At 37.5% G+C, this 26,315-nt stretch overlaps 1 protein-coding gene across 7 annotated transcripts in view; it reads right to left on the minus strand.

Annotated features, from left to right (window-relative positions):
* Positions 1-4,156: 4,156 nt before the first annotated feature.
* The window catches only part of EPM2A (EPM2A glucan phosphatase, laforin), a 48,082-nt gene continuing 25,923 nt past the window's right edge, over positions 4,157-26,315 (minus strand). For 6 of the 7 annotated variants that reach the window (XM_063151523.1, XM_063151524.1, XM_063151519.1 and 3 more), the window contains 2 exons: positions 7,303-7,544; positions 4,157-6,009 (listed from right to left, as the gene is read on the minus strand). In XM_063151523.1, coding sequence (XP_063007593.1) covers positions 5,729-6,009; positions 7,303-7,544 — 523 coding nt within the window. In that variant the 3' untranslated portion in view covers positions 4,157-5,728. Of the gene's footprint in view, positions 6,010-7,302; positions 7,545-13,842; positions 13,970-26,315 lie in introns of all 7 variants that reach the window. The other variant, XM_063151522.1, reaches the window with a different exon arrangement.

Raw genomic sequence — 26,315 nt, forward strand, 5'->3', positions numbered from 1 at the left:
GCACAGGTGTTGCAGGGTGGGAGACATCTGAGAGGCTTGCCTGTTTCAGCCAGACACATGTGAAGAGAAAGACTCAAGATGTGGTTTTGTTTAGACTTCCACCTGGAGCTATAATTTAGGCATGCTTTAAGTGGTGCCCTTCCCATTAGCTCGTCCAAAGCACAGCCACAGGGATCCCATTTCTGAACCACACATCTCTACACAAAGGATTGATGTGCCTGCCGAACCACAGGGCACCAGCAACCATTTCTGTGCTCATGAAGCTTCACCAGCTTGAGTGCAATGCATGAGTTAATTGCCCAGGAGAAGGTATCCAGCTGGTCTGTGATCTGGAAAGCTTACCCTTCCATGTTTCTTTTTGTTTATACAGCTAAATATTGCAAACTTAATTTTAAGCCTAAACACAGTCTTTCATTCTTAACCTCTGTGTTTATGCATTTTATTGAATTTTAGAAGATTGGATTAATTTTCAGCATCTGATTTGTTGCAGTGACTTTGGGCTGGCTGCCCAACTTAACCATGGCTGCTACTCTTGGATGATGGCCTGGCCATTAATTATTTCCCTGCTGAAACTGCATTACCACAAAATAAATTTTGTTATAATGACATTAAGTAACGGCCACAGAAACCTGTCCAGCATTAGAAATTTCTTCTTTGAAGATTTTTTATGCTTTTTCTTCAAATTATCTAAATCAAGAATGAGATATCATTTAATATTTTACCAGCTTATGAATAAACAGGCCTTTTCTTTTCCTTGCTGTAAATATAACAGCATCAGCATTGAAGTAATTATCAAATCACAGACATTATCCTGCAATCTTTATAAATTCAATCTCCCAAATAAGACAATACATTTAAGCACAAAAAGATTGAATCATGTCAGGTTAAGTTAGTTACCATCTTTAGTTTACAGGATATCACAGTTGTTACTTCATAAGACAAGTCTCAATACATAAAAAGGGTTTGATAAAATACTCATTACTTATTCTTACAAATATGGAAATTTTTAGCCCCAAAATTAAAAATTTAGGATTCTAATGAAAGACCTTGAGGTGAAAGGAAGAGCAAGAGTAAAATATGTCTAATTAATAATGAGCACCCCATAGGTTCATTGTTAGCACAACTGAAGTGCCAACAATATGTATTTTGGTTACTTGTATCAAAATCCTGCAATTATCCTAATAGATGGTAATGTCATTGCCCTTGAAAATACTGCTTTCCTGTAATAATTTAAGAAGCAGATCAATTATGAAATCATGTGGTTTGGTCTTGCTGTTGGTGATGTCACTCTGTTGCTGAAAGACATAAAAATTGTTAATTCCTTTCCACTTCTACCATTCCCAGTCTGCTCCATCAGAGCAGCCCATTACCCTTTACGTTCGATTCATATGGCAAATAAGCCACAATTTTTTTTCCTGCAGAATACTTTTTAAGAAATAACTGCAGAGGTGATTTACCACTGAGCATATAAACAGAGTTGGAGACATTCAGCTATCTTTTGCTGCATTAATCCAATTCCATTTTAGCTAACAGCAGCCTGATGTTCATTATCCTTCCAGAAGGTAATTCTTGCTTGCCAAATATATGCTTTTCCAGGAGTTATTATGCTTCTAAGTATTTTCTCATTGTTTTCTGCTGCACAGTGTATTTTTTTAAGATTTTTTTTGTAATTCAATCATTGGTTTGAAACATATCACTGCAATTTAATTATGAAGAATAAGAGGAGTAACAGGCTTACACTTAGAGCAAATGTCTTTGGCTACTTTAGATTTTTTTCCCTCAATTACAGACCAGTAAATTCAGTGGGTTTTATAGATTAGAGCTCAAAAAGGCCATCAAGATAGGTAATGGAATAACTCTGACTTTTTGCATTCTTGTTTTAAATAGGGATGTTTATTACCTGCTCCATCACAATCCACAGCCTTTTTCCTTTCCTTTGCCCACGTGGGCTTGACTGGCAGTCTCAAATTTTAATTTAATTCCAGAGCAGAGAGACTGTTTTGCACATGATTTTGTGCAGCACATACAACTCAGTTTCCAGGTTTGAGACTTTTCAGCCATGGAGAACATCCTGGTATCACAACTGCAGACAGAGGTTTGTTGTGCTTGCTGCTGTACTGGGAGGAAAAAATCATAAACTTACAACATAAGCAAAGGGATCAAAGCTCAAAGTGCAAAATAGCAAGTAAGGAGTAAGGAAGAAATGAAGGTTTTCAATAGTCACACCAGACACACCAGTTCCCTATCATCAGCTGGCATCATCAATCTAAAAATGTCCTGCTAAAGATTGTCACTAATACTTTTGTGATGTCCAAAGGAAAAGTATTCACAAAACTATACCCCTCAAAGCCAAACCCATCCCTCAAGGAGCTGTGATGGTTACAATATCACTTGTAAGAGAATTGTTTAATTCCTTCATTTGCATAGCCCTGGGAAAGAATATCTACTATTGTTTGGCCTTATAATGACACTGAGACACTCTGACTACCTGGAGTTATAAATGTTTCCAATTCAAGCAGCACATTCTTCCATTTCATGGAGGTAAAAACATGGCTCTAACAGGGCAGAGAATACTGATGCTCACAGCATCACAGCTGTTTTCTCCAACTGATGCTCTTCTGTGATGAGTTATCAAAACATTTTTACCTGGTTCCCATTATTATGGGCTTCTTGGACCCCCTCCAAAATAACCATTACTGTCTATCTGATTCTAATTCTTTTTATAGGACCATTTTCTATAAATTTGGTAGTGCTTTAGGACTAAAGTAGCAAGGAAATATATAAGTATATAAACAAGAGTCTGTCTTGATCCTTTCATCCAAATTACATCAAGAGGCAGGCCTGTGGAAAGAGCTAATGATCCAATCAGCATAAGAACACATTACAAATTTGAAATGTAATACATTATCTCTAGATGCAGATTTGTTATGTAATTACACATTTGAAGAAATTGAATATTCTTATAGGTTTGATTTTTCTGTTGATGTAGTCTCTTGCAATGATCCCTATAGCATTTAAGTTCCTAGCTGCATTCCACAGAAAAGGTTTTGAATGAATGTTGCTTGACAGAGAGGTCTTCATTGACAAAAGGCAGGAAGGTAGCAATGAGGGAAAAAAAGGATGCTACAAATCCTACAAAGGGACTGCAAACCCATGGGATCCTCTGGGATCTCTTTGCATTCTTTGTTAGTGTGATGTTGGCAAGTTGCTTTCATGCAGTTCATGAGCTAATGCAATCTCTATGATGTGTGCTCCCAAGCAGTTCAGCAGAAAAGCAAACTGAAGTGGCAATAAGCAGTGAATCAACAACCCCTTGCTGAATTGACAGTAAACAATGAATTAACAGCCTGCTAGGGCATCCTTGAATCTGTGACTCCTGTGTCTTGTGGATTCCTGCCTTACAAATGAAACATCAGTCTGCTTCCATTGCCAATATAATCAGAATTAGGAAGTGGCCAATAGAGAGTGGCTGTACTTAGTCATATACTTACTTGTTTGTGCCATGATATGCACTGCTCAGTCCCAAAAGCCTTAAAACTATATATATATCCATATATATATATACATTACCTGTGGAACAAGAATCAAATCTGCAAGTATTTGCCCCAGCATGTATTACAAGTTGCATCTGGAGTAAAGAGCTTCTGTCAGGATGTTTGGAAACACATTTTAAGCTTGCGGTTTCAAATAAATCTCAGCAGAAATGTAGAACTTAAGCAACTTGTCCTCTCTGTTTCTCTGGCCATTTTCCTTCTCTCAGTGCTTGATTTTCAGGAGCATATGGTAGCAAAAGCTCACCAATTTTACTTTAAACTCAGTCAAAATGCGGTAACTCCTGGGCAGGCAGCTGCAGCTCTGCACATTTTCATGTGAGCCCAACAGCCAGACAGGAGCACTCACACAGTCCCTCTTCTCTCTGCTCTGGGCTAGGAGAAGAAACACCTGTGTTAGTCTTTGAAGGTACCAGAGGTGTCATATGGTCCACACACCTTTGCTGTGCTGTTTTTTGAGATTTCCTGTCAAACTGACACAGCACAAGACAAGACATGGGCTGTCACCATTAAAGTGGCTGGTTCCACTTCTATATAGAAATGTGGGTTACGATCCTTTTTGCTATTTGTGAAATTGAGAGACAAAGACACATGACAAAATGGGCTGCTCGAATAGTCATTTTGTCTTTATTTCCTCATCCATTTTCTAAACAGGCAGTATTATTTCAAAAATTCAGAAATAAAGTCATGGTCAAACCCACAAATACAATAACTTAAATGAACATTTTTCTTTTCAAGATGATTGAAGTATAGGATAAATAAAATATATTATTTTGGACATTCTCCATAAACAGCTCATATCCAATAGTTTCTCCATTAAGCATTCAGAAAATCAATATTTATTACTTAAACTACTCTGTCACTGACTGCATCTTTAGAGGAACAAGTTGCCTGGAAAAAATGAGATTTCACTGAAGAATAAACCTATAGAAATTATGTTTCTTAATGTTTATGCATCCTTAATCCTCTCTTCTCTCTTGAACTTAATTTATATCAAATTAGTTTCATCTGAGCGGGACTGGAAGCTGTTGGTGCTTAGTTTAGCTAAGGGACCAAGCAGCAATGGAAAACATTAGGGAGCATCCACAAAGCTAACACTGAGGCTGAGCTCCTGCAAAACCATCCTCTGCAGAGTTGCTCTTTGCTCCTACAGAGGAATCTATTGACTTCATTCAGCCCAGAGGTAGCCCAGCATTAGCTTCAATGAGCTAAACCCAGCACGCACCCACTGCTTGCACAAGTAGAGGCTTTGGCTGTATTGGAAATGTTAATCTGGATCAACAGCCCAGAGGCTGAGGTGCCAGTCGTGCACTCTGCTTATCACACAATTCCTATAGGTCCTGTCTTACCCAGTGGTCACTGCTCAGACTGACTTGGCACCTAAGGGAGCCCCTGTTCAGCACTGCATGGACCAGAGGGGCAAAATGCAGCTTCATCTGAGAGAACTCACAGCCTAGGATAATGTAACAAGCAGTGGTCCTGCCCCACGACAAAGCAAGGCTGCCACAGCTGGAGCTGTGTCCTCTCTCCATGCCACAGCCCAGCATAATCCCAATGTCATGAAAGAATTCAGCTGGAGCCCATAATACTTAACATTAACTAGATGGACAAAGTGCAAATCTTAGTTCACTGCATTAGACATTAGCTTTTTGTTTTTAAACACTGAGTTGAAGAACCAGTTTCCTTCTGGTCTTTCTCATCAATACCACTTGTCTACAGAATTACTACAAAACACTGCAACAATCTAATATCTGCTTAAAATAACTGAGCAGCTTTGATAATGATCTGCTCCATCCTAATCTGAATCTTAATCCAGTCAATATTCATATTTTTTTCTTCGCACTTTTTATTGCCAACTCTATTTCACCTCACGTCTTGTTTAGTCTCTAGCCTAAAACCTCAGCTCCTATAGGCAAGTAGTTAAAAGAAAATCTTGCTTCCCTTTGCAGTTTCTAGGTCTCATAATTGCACCAAAAGGCTTGAAAACATGAACCATGTCAGCTTAAGGAAAGCAAATAAAAACCTCTAAGGCACTTTTTAAACAAAATTCTCATCACTTTTACAAGAAATTTATAATCGGAAGAGTTGAGGTGGGTGCCTGAGACACAGAAATTTCTAAGTCCTTGAGGTTCAAATGTAAGGATTCCTCTTCACCTTCCTTTTCTTCTTCTGCTTTTCTACTCTTGTATTTGATACGAGGAACGAAGGTGCCCAAATTTCTGGTAGAAATCTTCTTCAGCACGATTCAGAGCTTCCTCATCTATGTAGACAGCTGGTCTCCGGGCAGCCAAGAAGTACTGCACCTTCCTCAGGCTCCATCCCAGCACGTACCTCAGCCAGCCGCTGACAGCAGCCGTGGACCTGCCCACGCCAGCATTGCAATGCACATAGACAGTGTGTCCGTTCTGCAGCAGCCCGTGCAGCAGGCACACCGCTTGTGGCAACATCTGGATTCTGCCTAAGGTTAAAAACAAGGCACGTTCATTTGCACTGGACAAAGTCAGTTCATGACTGAGATTCTGCCTGCACAGCCTGATGAATTGTGAAATATAATAGTGGACCTGACATATTCCACTTTTTTCTTTCTTTTCTCAAATCACTTTCTAGGCTAAGTTGTTGTTTTTTTCCTTGCAATATAGAGTCAGATCACACAAAACTAAAATGCCCCAAGTCTCTTCTAAATATAAATTCTGATAACATCAAATGTGTGTGGCACATTCATTTTCAAAGGAACAGACAAGGCAGCACATTATAGAGAACAGCACAATTTACATAGCGTTAAAGTTAGCAAGCCAAAACTGAAATTTCAATTTTTTTTTAAATACCAGAGGTTTGTGAAAGTACCTACAGATTGCTGATTTCCAAAGCATTTTAATGAAGGCCATTAATTCAGTAAGTGAGGAGGGAGGAGGAGCAGAAGAACATTTTACTGTACAACTTAAAATTGTTATGATTCCACTGTGCACTAAGCATACAGTCAAACAACACAGAATAGCCTTTCTTACTCTCAAAGGGATGAACATACCATATTTTCTGACACTTTTCTTCTGGCTATCCTGGGAAACAGAGCTGCAAGCAGCAGATCCCAACTTTTCCTCATGGCACATATGAGCACTGACATTAAGCCCTTTCAGATCCCTGTTTTAAGGTCTCCTGTCTGGTTGGAAACAAGACTTTGAACTGAGCATTCCAACCAAGGACTTAAAAGTACTGGTAACTGATGTTACAGCTCAGGTGCTATGAGTATTTTCAATTAATTGCAATCTATTATATAAATGTCGCTATGGAGTTTCATCAGACTGGGATACTACACTTAAAGAAAAAGTGGTTTTGGGGAGGGGAACAGCAGACACACAGCACTGCCTCTCCATTTTTAATCAGCAAAGGTGGCAAGCTGCCCTGCTCTGCAAACCTGCAGTCTTCCACCTACACAGCATACTTTCATTATGTAGGCTGAACTCAAGCTGAAAGTAAAAACAGTCAAGCAGTTATTGATGTCAGATGGCTTTAAACACAAACACAAATAATACTGCCAGACACAAAGTACTTCAGCTGGCCTCTCTGCCTACAAGAAAATATGAATAATTTGTTAAAGACAGCACACAAAGAAACTATACCTTGTGTTCCAGCTTTATTTTCATGCAAAATGTGCACAGAACTCCTCTCCCTCACAGCTGTCATGGAAGTGACAGATTATTAACTCCAACTGTTTGTTGCTATTAATTTACTGCAAGAGTGACATGAGCATTACCTTCGGTGCTCATGTCTGCAGTTGGCAGCCAGACATAGGCAAGACCTTCTTCCTTATACAGTTTCATGAGGATTTCGGGGCTCATGGGTTCTGGGTAGCGGTTGCAGCCCCAGGAATTTTGAACAATGTCAGATTCAGTCTGGAAGTTCATCACAGCTGTGACACCCAGTTCATGCTTCAGCTTGATGGTCACATGCTCCAGCTGCCGAGGACAGCTTCCCAGCCAGATGTTTGGCAGAATCCTAGCGTTGAGAAAAGAGTGGGGTTGATTACAGTATCTTAAGGAAACTGCCAAGTTCAGCAGTGCTCCTGTTCCAAACCTGCTCGACATCATCACACAAACACCACTAAGCACAGACTTTTCACGTCAGGCAGTAAGAAACTTCTTGTTTCATTACAACTTATTTTGTTCTAGTTGAGTTGGTGATGTCTGACATGGGGATCAAGCTCCCAGACTACACCAAAGAGCCAGATGTGCTGAGAAAAAATTTCAGAGCACAGTTATAGCACAAGTCTCCAACACATCATTTATCACTAAGCTTGAAGTGGAAGCTTACTAACATCAGGAATTCAAATGAAAAAACTCTGAAGATTCATGCAATTTGCACACACACAGAGAAAAAAACCCAACAACAACAAAAAACCCAAACAAACAAAAAAAATACTACCAAAAAACAAAAACAACAACAAAACAACTTAAAGAATTCACATTATCCAAATCTGCATTACTTTAGTAATAAGTCAAACTGAAAGAAGTCTTCCAACTCTTTAGCTACCACTATAATGAGGGAAGTAGGGGAAAAAGCATTTTGAACAGCCCTTCTGTGATGAAACTTGAAAATTAATGAGTCATTCTCTTCTAATTTTTCTCTGATGTCTTGGAGGCTAGTGGGAATCAAATACAGAATAACAACACATGTATAGCTTCCCTCAAGGGCTGAAGGACCAGAAATTTTTCAGGAAAACAAGGTTTATGTAGGATGGGAAAGTAGCAGAAATATGGTTGTTTTTCTACATCAAACTTCAAGACTTCTATAGTTTTCCCATTGCTAATTGTCATAAAACTATTGTATACTTCAACAGATGTTGACATTATAAACTGAATACTTAGAAACTTGTTTTCAAATGAGGGGTTTTAATATGCACATGCAATTAAACTGATGGCATCTACAATGGATTATTCAGATGCTCAAATTATTAATGATATACTTTAATTTCTTTTTGCTTCCATTGACTTCAATTTTGAACATGTAATCTACAAGCTAAACAAAATATCCCTGCATTTAACATAAAACTTTGTAAACCTTATTAACTGCAACAAATCTGTAGCACTACTAACTACAAACTTAGCAAACACTATTAAATGTAAATCTATAACAAAAGCAAGTTCCTCAAAAATAAAACATCTGCCATGAGTGCCTTATGTTCTTTCCCAATTTTAACCTCAGCAACAAATAAGGAAATTTTTAATGTTTTTTTTCAGGAGCCTGTAAAGCACTCTTAAATCATCAGGTAGCTATTTCCATTTTATTGTTCACAGTAATAGGTACTAGCATTTAATTAAGACCTGTAATTGACTGTAATTATTAAATCCTGCTATATTAGTACTACAATATTATCAAAAATAATTCAGATCCAAGAAGAACTAATTATTATTGTTTCCTGGTTTAAATTATTGTTATTGTTCTAACAATAATTGTTATTATTGTTTTCATGGTGAGTTGCATACTAGCCACACAAACACAGCCTTTGGCTTTAACAGCCCCTGTTCCAATGGGACAAAACACTTGATATCAGTATGTGGTAACTGATACCAATTTAAACAAATATATTACATAGCAAATAACCATTTCAACCATGTTCCAACAGTGAGATCACTTGAAAAGATTTGACTTAGTTTTTATTTCACATACATGTTCAAGAATTGCCCAAGATCCAACATCCCAGCTCAAGCATTCCCGCTGATCAGAGGGATGGGTGACGCTCCACTGCAACAACTCCTTCACTGCCCCCCTTCCCATGTGCTCCACAGGAAGCATCCCAACCTGAGTGAGTGACTGCTGTCAGGAACCTGCCACAGGAACCTGCCACCATGATCAGGGCATTTCAAGGTGCTCAGTGCGAGCCACAGAGCCCTAACAGAGGCTGACAAATGGCTGGAGATGAGCAACGGCCACAAAGCTCCATTCCCGGGACAGAGAAATGGCAGTATCACTAATAACTTGTGACAATATGAGGATATTATTTCAAGAACAAGAACATTAGTACCCTTCCTTCCTTCCTTCAAAGGCTTTCCTGGAGACTCATACATATGTAATTCATTTGATACTTTTTGAAACATCTAATGCACTAAATTACCTTGATGGGAGGAAAAAAAATGTGTGTTTTCTAGGATTTGATTAAATTAAAAGTGACTAAAGCATTCCTGAGATAAATAAAATTCTGAGTAATACTCTTGCTTACTGGTAAACCAATGCTATATAATTTTTTGCCAATGATTTTCTTATGGATGAACATCACAGCTGTGTTATATGCAAGACCTCTGGGATACAGACCATTTGTTTTTTGTTTTTTTTTGCAGCCTAACATGTCTTGTACATGACAAGACCTCCTCTATTACACAATACTAATTGCATTTACTGAACAATCTGAAGAATTTACCAAATTTTTATCATTGTCTTTCCCCACAATTAACTGAACTAGTGGAGACATTAGAGAATGACCTAAGACATGTATTTAGGACAGGCAATTCTTGTGAATTAATTTTATGATCAGGTCCTAAAGTTTAGCCTTTGAGAGGATCAAGATGTAGCCCTGACCTTGGTCTACAAGCCCTTTATCTACCCACCTACAAACAACTGTAATTCTTGGTCTTGCTGGCCAAGGCTTAACCACCCTTTTACCATGCAGAAAACAATACTGCAGAGCTGTCCTATCAGCCAATTTATGTAAAACTTCTAGGGTAATCCTACTGCCCAGTACCTATATTCCTATTTGGCTTTATCTACTTCAAAAATTACCTTTTTCTGACATCAGAAGGAAGGAATAAAAGAGGTTGGTGCATGTGGGAGTACAGAGACTAATGGAGAGTTTAGCAGCTCTATTTTATATATAGATTTTTTCATAGCCCTACTGAGGGTTTCATTATGCTGAGGATCAGGAAAACATACATACTGAACCAAGCAAGAATGTGGTAATTTCTTTTTTTACATCTCTTTCCTTAATGATACAACTTTTAGTTATATGATGATATAACTTTTAGTTATATCATTAAGTTAATCATTAATGCCCTTCTTTAAGTTGCCACTGAATTTCAGTAGGTAGCTAGATTTTAACCACAAGACCATTTGGCATGGGAAAGTTCTATTATGTTCCCCTCTAAACTGCCAAGTTACAGTGCCCTGAGCTCTCTGACAGCCAGTGCTTTCCAGCTCACATGTGGGTGTATTCCAGCAGCAGATTATGTGATCCCTGAGCACATCAAAAATATTAGGAAATTATTCGTGATCAATAGACCTTTAATCTTTTCAGCTGAACCCCTTTGATGTTCCCAAAATATCAAAACAGGATGGGGTTTTAGCAAAATTCTACTTGAAACTTTGCTTTCATATAAAAATGGCACTTTGTCATTGTACATCTTTACTCTCTGCATCAAGGATAATAAACCATATTTGGCTCCAGAAGACATGGTCAATTCAGAGACAGTTTATCAATGAAGAAATCACCTAGAGTGATTTAAACATCAACACTATTTAGTGATCTTCTGAGATTAAGTCTTGAAGATTGTCTATAAGCCCTTTTTTATAGGTAATTTCTGTCAGCTACTTTCAGCCTGCCCTACACTTCAGTTCCCCACCAGGATTCAATATTTGCCTACCTTAAGGGGACTTTCAGGGGTCCAGTGGATGAATTAATGCGAGAAGCTTGAGGTTGTGGTAACAAGGACTGAATGTTAGGAAAATGTTATTCAGTTTATTTTTACAGAACCCAGACAGAAGGCTGACATATTTAAAACCTACTTTTTGACTTATAAACTGAGAACACCAACAATTATTTATCATTACCCCTGACTAAATATGGAACACCCTGCAAACACTGGTACATTTCTTTTCCAGCACACTTAAATTATTTTTAATGATGTAGACATATATTGTGTTTGTTGGCTTCCCGCCAGGACCCTGCACAGTCTGGATTAAAATGACAATTCAGAGTGAATTATATATAACATTGTTATATTATATACAACAATTCAGAGTGAATACATCTAAAATACCAAATGCATTCCATTTAATCAATGTGTATGCAAATGTTCTTCCCCATCCCTAAGGAGAAAATGAGTCTGAGGCAGTGAAAAATTAGCATTGTGAATTTTTGTTTTAATGGTGCAGAATAATTTTCAGGCTGGTTCACAAAGCATCATACCTCTCAGCCTTAGTACAGTACCAAACCAGCCCAGCAACTGTAATTGTAGGGATGTGATTTCCAGGGAAGGTGACCTGACCTAGGGGAAGACAGCAGGCCACTGCATCAGGCAGTCAGCTCTTCCTCCATGACACCAATGTCTACTCTGCCTCTTCAGCATACCCAGTTTTACTTTTGCTAATAATGCTTTGAGACAAACAGATTCTAAATTGAAATTTCCTTGAAATGCGGAGTTGCAAGCTGGGATGACTCGAGTACTGCATCCAGATCTGAGCAATCATCAGTGTGCTAGGAGAAGGCATCTTAGAATGCACCCTAAAATTAATCAACCCTCTAAGAGTTACAGTTCTTATAGAAAAGGATAGGATTTGGTACTTTAGGAACACATTTCATAAAAATATCCATCAAGTACTGACCGGTGTCCTTTTATCCTGATAGTTGCCAACTTTAATCAAAAGAGATGACTTTGCAAAACTAAGGAAAAATTGCAGGGTATTTTTCATTGGTTATTGGCAACAATGATCTATCAATGATTCCATTTGTTTATACCAGTGATATTTTTGACCAAGGTCCAGTCTATTATATTAAATGAAAAGTGATTGATTGAATCATCTCCAGCGCCAGGTGAAGGGGTAGCCTGTGTTAAAGCTTGCACTCCACTTTTCTACACTAGACTTCCCTAGATCCCATTAAGCATCTGATGACAGTGAGATAAGTACTAAAATACACATATAACAAAACAAAGCCATTTAGCTGAAGCAACAAACAAAACAATGATTAAACTGACTCTATCTTTCCTCCAGACTCTTATTTCCTAGTAAGGTATAGTGTGCAACCTCAGCTACATGGAACTTGCAGTAAAATTTCTGCATTCCCAAAAGAGCAACATATATAATTCAGTCAATTTACTCTCAGAATTTTGTGTTGCTCTAGGCATACAGAGTGGGTTTTTTGCACAAATATAGTGCTATTACCCTGGTACCACTACAAGCAAGCAGCCCAAAGGGAATATAGGCCTGAAGTACAGCTCTGTTACAGACGATTTTTGTAGCACTTGAACTGCTAGAGACTGTTTCCAATTACACTGCATTCCTGTTTCTTCCCCTGATGGCATTGGAGTAGGAACTCATTCAGAATTTCTATAAGGTGGGTTTTTAATCAAAAATTATGATCTGTCTGAACCAAAAGCTTCATAGAAGTTTTCAACTTTCAGCCAAATTTAAACTAGTTCAGAGACCAGATGTCTGTTCCCTGTCTCACATGACACAAAAAAGAGATTTCCAGAAGTATTGCTTTGGGCACATTCAAAGTGAGAATATAGGAAATCCTCAGCTACAGCTGAGATGCTCTTTCATCTTTTCTGTATTCTCTGCCCTGTGACAAGGCATATCACTTTAAATGGCAATACCACTGGATTATGATGACCCAGAACTATCATCCTCTATGTGCTCCTTCTTTTGCCTGTGGCATCCTTCTAACAACACATAGCAGCTTATTCATAGGTCTGCGTGTGCCTTCCCTGAAGTACCAAATTAGACATCTCTCTTCCAAGCCTTCCTTGTTCTTTTCTCTGAACCTGTGACAGTGAGCACTTCCTAGAAATCAGATGAGGTTCCTATACTTTTGTCAGAGCAATCTGGAAACACTGCTTAGATTGCTGTCTAATGCCCTTAAATGCATTCACAGACAGAGAAGAATTTTCAAATTACCAAATTCTCTTCTCCGTTGGAAGATCTGAGCATGTTCAAATATTCTTTGATATGTAGAAAACACACTGATTACTATCCTCACCTCTGAAAAAAATGTATTTTGTCCAATATGAATAGCGCAGTCACAGGTCATAGACACACCTTCTTGTCTCCATAATGGACACAAAGAACAGATTATTTCCTTCCACTCTGTAAAACCCTCTTACTTCTCTCTAAGTTACTAACACACTCCAACACATCTTTGCATTCTTCACACACACACACACACACACACACACACACCCCATATATTCAGAGCATCTGATCACTCTTGCTTGCCTTTGGACTCACTCTCTTTTTGAATGTTATGCCCAGTACTGAAAAGAGTACATTTCTGAGAAGAGCCAACAATTATTTATCATTTACTTACTTCTTGTGCTTCAAAGGCTTTATCCCTCTTTCAAGTCCCCTGGCAGTTCTTCTACAGCATGTCATTGCTGACCTATATTCAACATGGGATTCCTTTTTCAAGTTAACATCTTTCCAAAGAGATGAACCTACTCAACAAGGAGAGACCAAAGTTTGTCCAAACCATTATTAGTTTCAATTGCCAGTGGTGTCAAATTAAACTAAATGAATATGTAGCAAAAGAGCAGATGAGATTTACAGTTAATGAATGCATCTCTGCAATATGTCTTGGACTAGATAATCTCATATGCACATCACTGTATTTTAAGCTAACTATAATCAAATGGAAAGGGAAACAGTACCTGCTTCTAGTGACACTTGGTGAAAGCATTGCTTTATAAAGAGATCAAAGTGCAAATATGAGCCTGTACCAAGAAGTGAACTGAAAGTAACAAAAAATGCATAGTAATGGTCTAAAAAATCACTCTGTGCACTCAAACTTTGAACTTTTTACTAACATTTTGTTGTATCAAGAAAGATACAGAAAAATGAAAAATATTAAATATCAATTCAGTAGATTTCTTGTGAAAATACTTTCAAATGAGGGCAGCCTAAGGATTTAACATCCTTAAGAGGGAATTTAACCACTGTTTAAAGATCATATCTATGAAAAGGCCAAATCAACTGGCTTTATCTAAGTAAAAGACATAAAGAATATAAATAAAGAATATTTATAAAGAATATAAATTCCATATAGCTTCACCTATAAAGTAACTACCAAGAGATGAGAAAAATGGCAAAATTTTAAAAATAATTTTTTAGCCTTGTGTCTTCCTCCAAAATATGGACAGCATGGACAGATACCAAAACAGAGTCCCTTGTTTGGTCTTGCACAGGAATTCTGGTTTTTCTATAGTCTGTTTAAACAAAGGACAGAAAGATCTCTCAGCAAAATGCCTCCTTGCCAATGAAATAATTATGTGGGACTGGGGGGTTATGACACTGACATTTCATTGCATATTGCAGAGGGCACAAGGCTAAATGATGTGATCTTAATCCCTTCTCCTGTCGATTTACTGATAAAGTCTCCTTGCAGAAGACGAACTGACGGACCCTTCTCGATGACAGGCCTGACTTAAGCAGGATTGACTGGGAACAGTCAGATGCACTTCATTTCCCAGCACAGAGTCAAGCAGTAGTAGCCAGAGCAGGAGAGCAAGGTTTGATGATGCTATGGTCGGACTCCAAGATAGAATAAACAGGCTTAATAAGATCACTCTTATCAAGAAAGATGGAATAAATGGCCATAACCTTAGCAGAAGCCACCAGAGAAAAGCACTGATTCATGATAAAACTATATCTTACTGAAATGACACAGCTACAGACCTTGTAGAAACTACTTATATTCTTGAACAAAAAATTGCTCTTACCTAAATGTCAAATGTAGAAGGAGCACAAGTCATTGCTTATAAATTTGTTCTGCTTTAACACTGAAAGAGTGCAGTTTATTGTGAAGTTAAGATTTCTACCTCAGGGCTTTAAATGAGGACAATTAAACAGGCTACAATGTAGTTCCAAGGATTTTTTTACTTCTCCTTCTTATTTGGAACTCTGATGAAAAGCAATTAAGGTCTGGCAAATTTTCTACTTAGATGTAATTTGAACTACTTATCTAGCCTCTCACATGGGAGCAGACTTGGAATGTAGAAAGAAACACCTGCTTTTATCACTTTAGAACAACACTTTGTCAGCTTAGCAATATGCAAAATTTCTCAAGCCCTTGAATTCTGAGTCTTATGCTTAATACTGTCTTACTTATTCCATGTTCACAAATCTGTGGCATAAAACTACCTCATTTACTGATATGCCAATCAAATAAGCCATTAAAGTTTGACCCCAAGCTGACAATGTGCTAAAAATAAAGCAGGTAAGAATAACATCAAACCTATAACTGGAATACAGTATTACCCAGACTGCAAAGTCGTTCCTGTGTTGCGCTGCCCTCAGGTTCTGCTGTCTTAGGAAAGGATTTCCATAGCATCAGTGTGATGGTACAAAAGGGTTTGATTGTGCTCCCTTTACCCACCAAACTGCTCTTACAGCAGGCACCACAGTGCCTTGAGGTTTTGAGACACTGAGCAACTGTGCCCATGCCTAAGCACAGCCCAGCTCTTTGCACTCACAACCTTCTGGTGCATTCCATGTGTGCTTCAGGATTGTCCGCGGCTTTGAAGTCACCAGGGGTACAGGATAAAAAGATCCACGTGAGAAGAATTAACGTCACATAAGACTTTACTCTATAGAGCCACAAAATTTTCTCTTTATGGCCCATTTTCCCCTTCCACAGCAATCCCAAACATTCCCTTACAAGGAACATAAGAGCTTTATTAGAAGAAACTCCCAAAAAACATCTCATAATAAGAGATGCAGAGATTGAGAACATTCCTAACATCCTATACCCTGCCAAAGCAGGGAACTTATTTGATGAAAACATGTAGACAACTGGGAAGTAAATCACATCCCACGCTGCAAAAATGACAGTAGTATTTGGCTAAGTAGTAGCACTATGCTTGAAAGTCACAAAATAATCCTTCTGTTGCATTCAGTACTCATAGACCATCATCAGGAATAATGGGATGAAGGAAGAGAAACAGAGAGCTGGAGAGCCCAGCAGAGAGTGCCAGAACAATCAGAGTTCTAGAAGACAAGTTTTCAGAGAAAAGACTGAAAGATCCAAGGACTAATATCAGAATGAACATACTGAGATATTCCATAGTCAACCACTCTGATTCTGGGAAAAAAGGAGTTTCCAAGCATATATTAAAGGGCTATAGAGAGGCAGGATACTAATTTGTTCTCCAAGTCTTCTGTGGAGAGAACAAGAAGAAATTAACTTGAATTGCACTAGGAAGACTTAAATTGAGATTAGTAAAGCTTTTTAATGGTTGGAATAGTGAAGAAATTGAATGGGAGAGTAACAGGCCTGTAGAGTCTCATCACTAAGATGAGATCATATTTTAGATCAGGCTGGATAAACCTGAAATGATTTAAATGTAATTGAGATTAAGTTGGGGCAAGGAAATGGACTGGATACTTTCTGAGGTCTCTTTGAGCCTATGATCTATGATACTATAATCATAAACTTTAATTTCCATTTCTGGAAGCACTACCTATATTCATTTATCAAGTTCCATCTTGAAATAATTTAGGTTCCTTGTCCTTCCTGCCCTATTTGAAAGGTCATGCCAGAATTCAGACATCTTTCCTTTGATGACAGAAACCTTGTTCTAATTTACACTCTGAATTCATTCAGAAGCAATTAATATCCATTTCATCTTAAAGAAGGTTCAATTTCAATAATTCTTCTTCCTCCTTTGTAGTAATTCCTGAATGTCTTTTACAAATAGTAATAGATCCTCTTTCTTAGTCTTCATTAAACTATGCTGTCTATCCCAGGAGCAGTCAAACTATGGTAGCAAAAACCAATTTATTTAGTTTCAACTCCAGTGGCATAAAAGTTGCACATCCTGTGGAAATCACTCTCATTCATTGCATGTGTGTTCTCCAGATACAACAATAGATTAAATTTGTCTAATTTTGTCTCTAAACTAAGCTCATATCCTCCAGTAAGTCCAGTGGAATTGCTGTTATCAACCTTGTAGTACATTCAAATCTATACAGTGAAAAGACCCACAAAATAAACTCTTTTTCCTTCTTCACTTCATTCCATTAAAAAGCTTAAAGCAAAATAATTTATCTCTTATACATTATTATAATCTATTTTGTCTCTGGTCTAAATATGATCCAAAGTAATGTGGTCACCCAAGACTTCACCTACACAGCCAGAACTGAAATATGGAAGATTAAATGTTATTCTCCCTGTATTCAAAGTGAAATATTTTATGTCACATTTTTCTATGTATTTCTACTGTGAAGATAAGAAAGTAACGATCCACAAGCACACCAATGCCTTGTAGGATGGGGTGTCCAGATCTAGCCTTACAGGACTTTGCCAGAATTTCTTTTCAAACATACACACAAGTTTCATTGGATGCCTAAGGAGCACACTGTATGCAGAAGAAAGCAAAATTTGCTTTTGTAAGAAACGAGTCTTCTTGCACTTTCACATTATAAGCATTCTCTGAAAGCAGACAGTGTGCCAATTACAGAAATACAGCCTGAGAAGAGAATCAGGTTCCAAGGCTTGTACTGAACAACCTGGAAAGGAAAGGACTCCTCCATTGGCTTGTGAGCATTAATGCCTAAATGCTCCAATTAGAGAATCTTGTCTGATGCAGCCATGGTTGCCAATGGTTACTTCCTACATATGTCTCTGTTAGACTGCCAACATTCCCATTTGTTTTGAATTAGAACGAATACCCGGAAACACAAGAACAACAGGCTGCTAAACTCAGCCAGACAGCAATAAACCATGAATCCCTTGGCATTAGGAATGAGAATTTCTAACATTAATGCTTGGCAATGGGAATGATGCCACTGCTGGCACCTGTAAGTTAAATCATCTCAACAAAATTGACTCAAACTGCTACAAATGAACTTTAGGTTAATGCCCAAGAAGATTCGGGAATCATTAATAAAAATATATTTTGTGTTCTTTCAGAGTTTACCTATTAGCAGCTGCTTAGGAATCTAGACTGGGAAAACAATAAAAGATAGATCCAGTTTTCAAAATGTAGCATTTCAGATCCAATGGAAATAAATTCCAATGTTTCAGAAACAAGTACATATTAATGAAAATTGCATAATTGCAAAGCACAGATTATTGCTAGGTGGCCTTGTGATCCACATGGAAGCATATGCACATGTACAAAATAATGGAATCTCTCAGAACTCCAACAGTCAGAGAAAGATGTACATTCACCCCTTGTGGTACCATCTGCAAACAGCCTTGATGAGATCTGTATCTGTGTTCATTCCAGAATTTATCCAGAATTTCTAAACACACATCAGTTCATTTATTTGCATTTTAAAGATGGAAAAATATGTACTTGAACAGCACAGGCTGGGGGAAACATCTTAGAAATATGGAGAAAAATGGAATTAACCACACCACATCAGTTACATAAACATCTAAAATAAGGTGTTCTCACAGGAAAGCCAAATCAAAGGAATAACCTGTGTATATTGCTACCATAAAAAATTGTCAGAAAACTTCATTTTAGATAATGTACCTGTTTCTAGATTCTAAACATAAGATTAATAACCCTGGTGGATGAGCAGCCAACATCAAATGTTGAGGCTGGGATGGTACTAGAAGAACCAGAAGAACCTATGCATATCTTTTTAACTCAAAACTACAAAGTATAGTGGAATATCTTGAAGAAGTCTAGGATGACAAAATGGGAAAATATCATGAGAGTTAAATTTATGAATAATCAATGCTGCAGTTTTTATTGGAGCACAAAAACTGACATGAATTACCAGGGGTTCTCTATTTTTTAAATATGTCTCTTTCTTTTTCTTTCAGTCTTCTTTCTTTTCCTAGCAGTATCACTGAACCTGCTTGGAAATTGAAATTTCCAAGCATTTGAACAAATACTCCAAAGTGATCTACTGTTACTAAAGTTTGCTCAAATGTGTTTACATTATCAACTGAAGCTTGACTTTGTACATTTGTTAAACATTTGTTAAACATACTGGATAACCTTATTACCAAGACTAAAGATATATTTGAGAAGCTTTTTCGCCTTTTATCTCACCAGATTGAAGCAACTCATTGTTATAAGGAAGCTGAGAAATTCAGTCTTCTGCAGTGAAACCAGTGTTTAACATTCTTTAGGACTGGTCTGCACACAGCCAACCCCCCAAGCTGGCAGCTGGACCACAGAAAGAAGGAGCATTTAGAGAAATTATTTTTTTAGGGAAGCTGCATATCCTCCTTATCAGATCATCACCTTGGGAAAATGAAGGCACTGGATAGAACTGTTCTGAAGTGCTTTTAAAAGGCAGTCCCAGAGAGGTTAGTTAAATCAAAAAATAATAATTAAAAAAGAAAAGGCTCTAGAAGCCCACCAACATCCATCCCCTTGTACTAGTGCCCAGCATCCAGCTCCGAACCAAATGATAGTCATAGAGAGCCTCATTTCTGACCCACAGCTGATGGATGGGAGGGAGGAGAAGGGAAGGAAAGGGGAGAAAGGGAAAAAGTAAGCAACCACCTATTCAATTTTTTTTTTTTTTTAATGTATTCCACATTTTCTTGTGTCTGTATTAAAACTCAAATGCATATATTGCCTTTATACTTTTCTTGATGCTTAAAATCATATATTCTATTACTGGGTTTTTCACATCAAAGAAAAAAGACATTTCATTTAAACGTATAAACCATGCTGTCTACTGAACCAATAAAGAAATACACATTTCTTAAAGCTTGGCAATGTCTATGACATTTGACTCAATCTTTATCACAGTTCATGGGAGGACACACATTAAACTTCTGAACAACAGCAGGGATTATGTACCTGACTCTCTGAAATTAAATTTCCCAAAGTACAAGCATTAAAGGAGGGAGCAAGAGATTTTCAGTTCAGCCTCTTAATATGTTCCCTGGGAAGACAAATGCAGTTCATTTCTTTGTTGTTTTTTTTTTTTCCTTACAGAGAGAAAATTATATATGGGAAAATACAGCAACCATTTGATAATCTCTATTTACTCTTGAGAAATAAAATACTTATGTTTCTGAGACACGCTTCAAAGGAATTAGAACTATATTCCAGTTTCCTTTCTAATAAAAAAAAATTATCCTTTAAGTAGGACTCTCCATATTTTCACATGGAGATTCATTTTTTAAATTATCTTGTAAATATCTGGAGCATTTAAGCATGAAAACTTACATTTATATCTCTCAGCATTTACAAAAATTATTCAAGATGGAGGTAGCATTCATAACTTGATAGCTATAGCTTGCTACTGTTTCAAATGAAGTATCTTTAATGTTTTCCCATTTCCTTTGAAATAACTATGCAGTTGTTTATTTCAGGTTTTTTTTACTTTCAGATCACCTCTTTCAGAAATATAGTATACACTGAGCAGGTAAGTAAACACCAAACCATCTGGTAATAATAAAACACCTGATGGTATCACTTTCCACATTTGGGAGTAAGAACTCAATTGTTCTGAGGCTTCTTTTCTGCAAGAGTCACCTCAGGGTGGCTGGGCCAGTCTGCCCTAGGAGCTGTGCCTGCAAAAAATCACAGGAAGGGGAGGCAGAGTGGGTTTACTCTGCAAGCACACACCTCTGGTTCAACAGCTTCATCAGGTGTAACTTACAGTTGTGTTAGTGAAGTTTTTCCAACGACAACCAGCAATCTGAATTTACTCCCTCCTGGTAAGCAAAATACCAATTAGGATGTGTACACAATCTCTGCTTTTCAGAAAGAGTTCTGCTATCTCTGGATAAACTGCATTGAGAAATGCCAGCAATTACCAGCACCTAATAAATGGATGTAAAAGCCAGGAGGAAATGAATATCTGCAAGACAACTGGAACACCATCTTCAGTGAGAGAGTGACGCTGCCCCTTCCTTGTCATCCCAGCTGTGAGCTAAATTGCCCGGGATTTCACAATCTCAGTCAATTTCATTCACAGCCAGCAACACCAGCAAATTGCTTTCCAATGGAGACAGAACTTTACTCCCTCACTGACAGCCTGAATTTCAAAGAGTAAAGAGGCAGGAAAAAGGGCTGAAAACCTCCAGAATAAATACGAACAAGCAGCAGGGAGACACAGTAAAACACACAGAGAAATTAGAAGCAACAATAGTTTCTGCTCCCTAACAGTGATACCCCACATAAAATTCATACTTACTGGACTATCAACATTTTTCTGTTATATCCTACAGAGAAAAACAGAACTACGTTTACTCCTCCAGCCTTTTCCATGGAGGGTTCCCAATATCCCTTCTGGTTTTTTCTCCCAGAATGACACAGAATTGTAAGTTTTTCTTAAGAAGTAAGTAAATCATTTTGTGCAGAGGCACACCTATGAAAAGATCCATTTTAAAGATCAACAGTGGTTTTAAGTAAATATTACCTATTACCAGCCAATTGATTAAAGGCCTCATCTTCTCATCAACAGCCAGACTGTGCTTGCTGCCATTTTACTAACAAAATACTCATTCCAGAAAATCATCTTTCTAAATAAAAAATTCTCAAACACCCAATGCCAAAACCACATAAGAATGGCAGAATGGTAAAGAAAACTACAGGAAAAAAACTTCCAGAAAAAACTCACAAGACTAACCAGACACCATGCTAAGATTTTCTTTAGCTTATTCACATAGGTAGTGTACTGTTCATCAGACATTACTTCAGCTTCATCCCAATGCCCAGCCAAAAATTTGTGCCCCTCAGTCACTGAAGAAAGCAACAAACCTGGCAGCCTGCTGGCTAATAGCCATTCATCAGGTTTGACAGACCAGTCACTGGAGGTGGAAGTAATACTGGGACTTCAAATGCTGGTGACAGTCATGTAAAAATCTTTATCTAGAATCTCGGTGACTTTTTTTTCTTCTGGCAAAATCACCTTTTCTAAAGGCAGATTTCCCTTGCTACCACAGCACTCACAAGAAATGCAATTAGAAATGAGGGACATCCAGGAGTTTCCATGTCAAGCTCCTTTTGGGTGCTCAGGCAGTAGGTCACAGCCAGAGAACCAGAGCTGTGCTGGCAACAGCTACTTGCTAATGCTCAAAAAATCAAAATAATTGAAAAGAGAGTTCCTGCCATCTAGTTCATCCACAGTATTCCACTCCATGGCATGTGACTGCACTGCTGGCACATCCTAACTCCATTTCTGTTCACAGTTCACAAGACTGAGATTTGTAGCTAACTCAATAATAGCCTGGCTTGAGCTATCCCAGCTGAGTGCCATCCTGCCTGAGCAAGATCACAAAACTTAGAAAAACAGAATATTTTTTCCTAGTTTTAGCCATTATTATGAAGGGCACAGTGTGGGGAGTTCACAAAAGGAGAAGCTTGGTGTTTGGATGGACAACAAATGAGGAAGAAAAATGCATTTATTAGCCAACACAGAGATCACCCAAATTACATACATGAAAACAAGTAAGGATTAAAATCTCAAAACTAAATCAAATTCTAGCCTCATCATTTGCCTTCTCACTTCTGGTCCTGTTGTCTCACACTCCCTCCTCACTTTCAAGAACTCAAATAAAAAATTGCATAAATGTCACTTCTTCTGCTGAATTGAAACCCATTTTCTTCACAACAGAGGCTAGTAAAAGCATTTCCCAGCTCCAGCTGGGGGTGATGTAGAAAAAAATGAAGACACACAAAGGACAAAAGATAAAATTAACCTTTGAACCATTCTATAAAAGGTGATTCCCATTGGTAAGTAAACAATGGTTCCAATTCATATTAGTTTCAGACTATAGCTCAGTACAACAAAACAATTCAAAGGAGAAGTCAGATATCCTAGTTTATGGGATAAACATATAAAAAAAATGTGCCTTCGAATATTTTCATTACTTAATGTATAAAATGAGCAGATAACTTCACAGTTAGAACCCCAAGTACTGAAATCAAAGGATGAACTCTTATTGATGTTAAGTCCTTTTGATCAGGACTATTTTACTAGAATACAATCAATGAATTTTGTTCCAGAGCTCATTATTTCTTATTCTTTTCTCTAATATCACAAGTATTCTTTAGGCACAGGGGACAGTTAGCTCTCAGCCTTTAATGTTAATTATGGTAATCTCTGTAGACATCATCACCTCTTCTCTTAATTCATAATGGAGGCATAAAATATCAGGGCAGCTTTCTATTATGGTAGCACATGTCACTGCACTCTAGGGGGTTTTTGTGACAGCTTACTCTTTAAAGCCTTTTTTACAATTCAGTAATAAAAAATAGCTAAGAATTATATTTATAATAGAAAGGCATTTTATTTTGTGAATGAGTTACAACCAGAAAAGAGAAATTAAAGACTAAAAAAAGAAAAAGTGCTCTCTGTTGTATCTTTTTCAAAGGCAATTCTAATTTCATACTGAACCAAATATACTCAACCAAGTTCTTGTTTACCACCTAATTAAAGATGCATATCAATCAAGTAAATGCTCATTTTTCCCATAGAAAGAAATTCTGTGCTCCATCAGCAAAATACTGCTCTAGTGCCTCCAAAAGGTAAAAAAGAGGCATTTCTATTTTGCCCTGGATCATTCTTCATTCACTCACCTATCTACATTAACATTTACAATGAAGCAGGGACACACATCTTATGTGACTCTCCTGATCATTCCCACTCAACACCTAACTTAGGTTATAACCTGTATTACTGGCAGTGTTGTAGGAAACTGTCTCACCAACAAGCCACAAAGCATTTGTACATACTACATCATAAATTGTATTTCATTTGCAACCATTGAGAAACAAAAATAATATTTCCAAGCCTGGGAGTAAATTTTATTGTATCGTTACCTTAATTTTGTCTTAGGGAAAAAAAACACTGATGATAGCAACACATTTGTCAAATTCCCAATCACTCCATAAACATGAAATATTAGTATTTAACAGCATATATGTATGTGTATATTTTTGAAATGCAAAAAAGGTACTAAAGAAACCTGTACCTCAAAAAAATGTTTTCAGGACCCATGGCTACTGTCATGTAGTGACTCCCCTGACTGTGGATTGCTAATTGTGTATTTTCTGCCAAAATGTTTAACAGCCATACAATACCACACTTACAGAGGTTGTTGTCTGAGGAATTCACTTACACATTCCAGTTTATCTGCATTTTACATGCAAAGCATGTAAAAATTATTTTTCTTTGTCAGATTTAAGAAGTATGACTCAAAAAAAGCACACACCTAAAATTAGTCTGGAAACAGGAAACTACCTAGATGGCTTTTCCTATCAGAGATAGTCATTTCCATAGCACCTAATTCTGCCATCAAGCATCATTGTCTTCAATATATTATTTAAGGATTTTGTAATTTCAGGTGTCCTTCCCTCTCTTGCTCTTATGTAATGCCTTTCTTCTGAGAAATGCAGATGTTTTTATACAAATAATAAGGTATACTACATCTACAAATTAGGAACTTCTGCCTTTCACAGATGGGACTGAAACAGAGATAATATGGCCCAGATTCACAAATTTTCTGAAGTCATCTACTCTCAGAAAAGATTACAATAATTCTAATTTACTTTGGAAAATTACTTCATCCTAAGTGAACTCTTCATCCTAAGTGAACTCTCCTGTAATTTGAAGCCATCATATTGTAGTAATATCTAACACAAAAGAGAAACTGATTTTTTTGGTGGGTTTTTTTTTTTTTTTTCCTGAATCAGATTTTGGTTAAAGGTGTCATTACATCTCCAAACCAAGTGAATATTAATGCCATAAAGGTATCAGTCATGACTCCTAGCTGCGGGAAAGCTCCATTTCACATTTACAAGAAATTAGTTCAGCTCCTGCTGTGCTTAAAAACCACATTATATATTCTCCTACCTGAATGACCAACACAAAATGAGTTCTCTAAATAAAAGTTTAAATGTAAGTGCACTAAATTATGAGAGATGCATCTACATCAAATAAGAAAAATCTGATTCCTCAGAGCACTGTTGTCAGCCTCAGCATAGTGCAAAATTGGTTTTGGCTCCAGCCAGAGGCAGGCTCTTCTCATCCTGCTGCAGCCCAGTTAAAGCAGAAGCTCATGTTTTATGAAGAAGCAAGATGGCAACAAAGCTCAGAGCAACTGTTTCTAATTGTGATTCAACACAGGATAAATAAAATCAGTCCCAGGGCTCATGTGGGAACCTCCTTTGACAGAGGAAAACCTTCTTTTCTCATTAATTCACACATGGCAGCCCTGTTAAGTGGAGCAACATAGAGGACGGGCTCACATCAAAAGTTTTCATTGATAAATCACTTCTTTCCAGCCTCCACCACTGTAAAGATCATACAAGGGGTGACAGGACTCAGAATTTGTGGTCATGATGCTCCTTGCAGCACTGCTGCCTTTAGTACAGCATGGAAAAAAGTAATCTTAGCTGGAAAATCATGATCTGATCATACTCTGATCAGAGTCAGAAAAGTCAGAAGGATTGACTTTTTGCTTCTGAGTTTGGTTTTGCTTTGAGGAGAATGGGGGGGGAAGTATATGGGTATTTTAAAAAAATTGTATTAATCTTCATAGTACTCTTCTGAATTAATAAATCCATTGCAAAATAAAGTCATTTTCATCAGCTCACTTCAGCTGCTCTGCCAACAACAACAAAAAAAATCTAAAATAGATTTTTATTTTTGGGCTGCTTTGTTATAACCAGCAGAATGGTGAATCTGCCCCCAACTGTTAGTAATTAAAAAAAACATTTAAGGCTGCATATCTTCAAAGTATTAGAAATAATTATGTGACAGGACTGTTACAGAGAACGCTTGCTTAATATAGCTCAAAGAAATGAGATAAGAGTTACTATGATGTACATATAAGGTTGCCTTTCAATGAAGGTATAG

The sequence above is a fragment of the Melospiza melodia genome, chromosome 3 (genome assembly GCF_035770615.1).
Source record: "Melospiza melodia melodia isolate bMelMel2 chromosome 3, bMelMel2.pri, whole genome shotgun sequence".
Lineage (NCBI taxonomy): Eukaryota > Metazoa > Chordata > Aves > Passeriformes > Passerellidae > Melospiza > Melospiza melodia.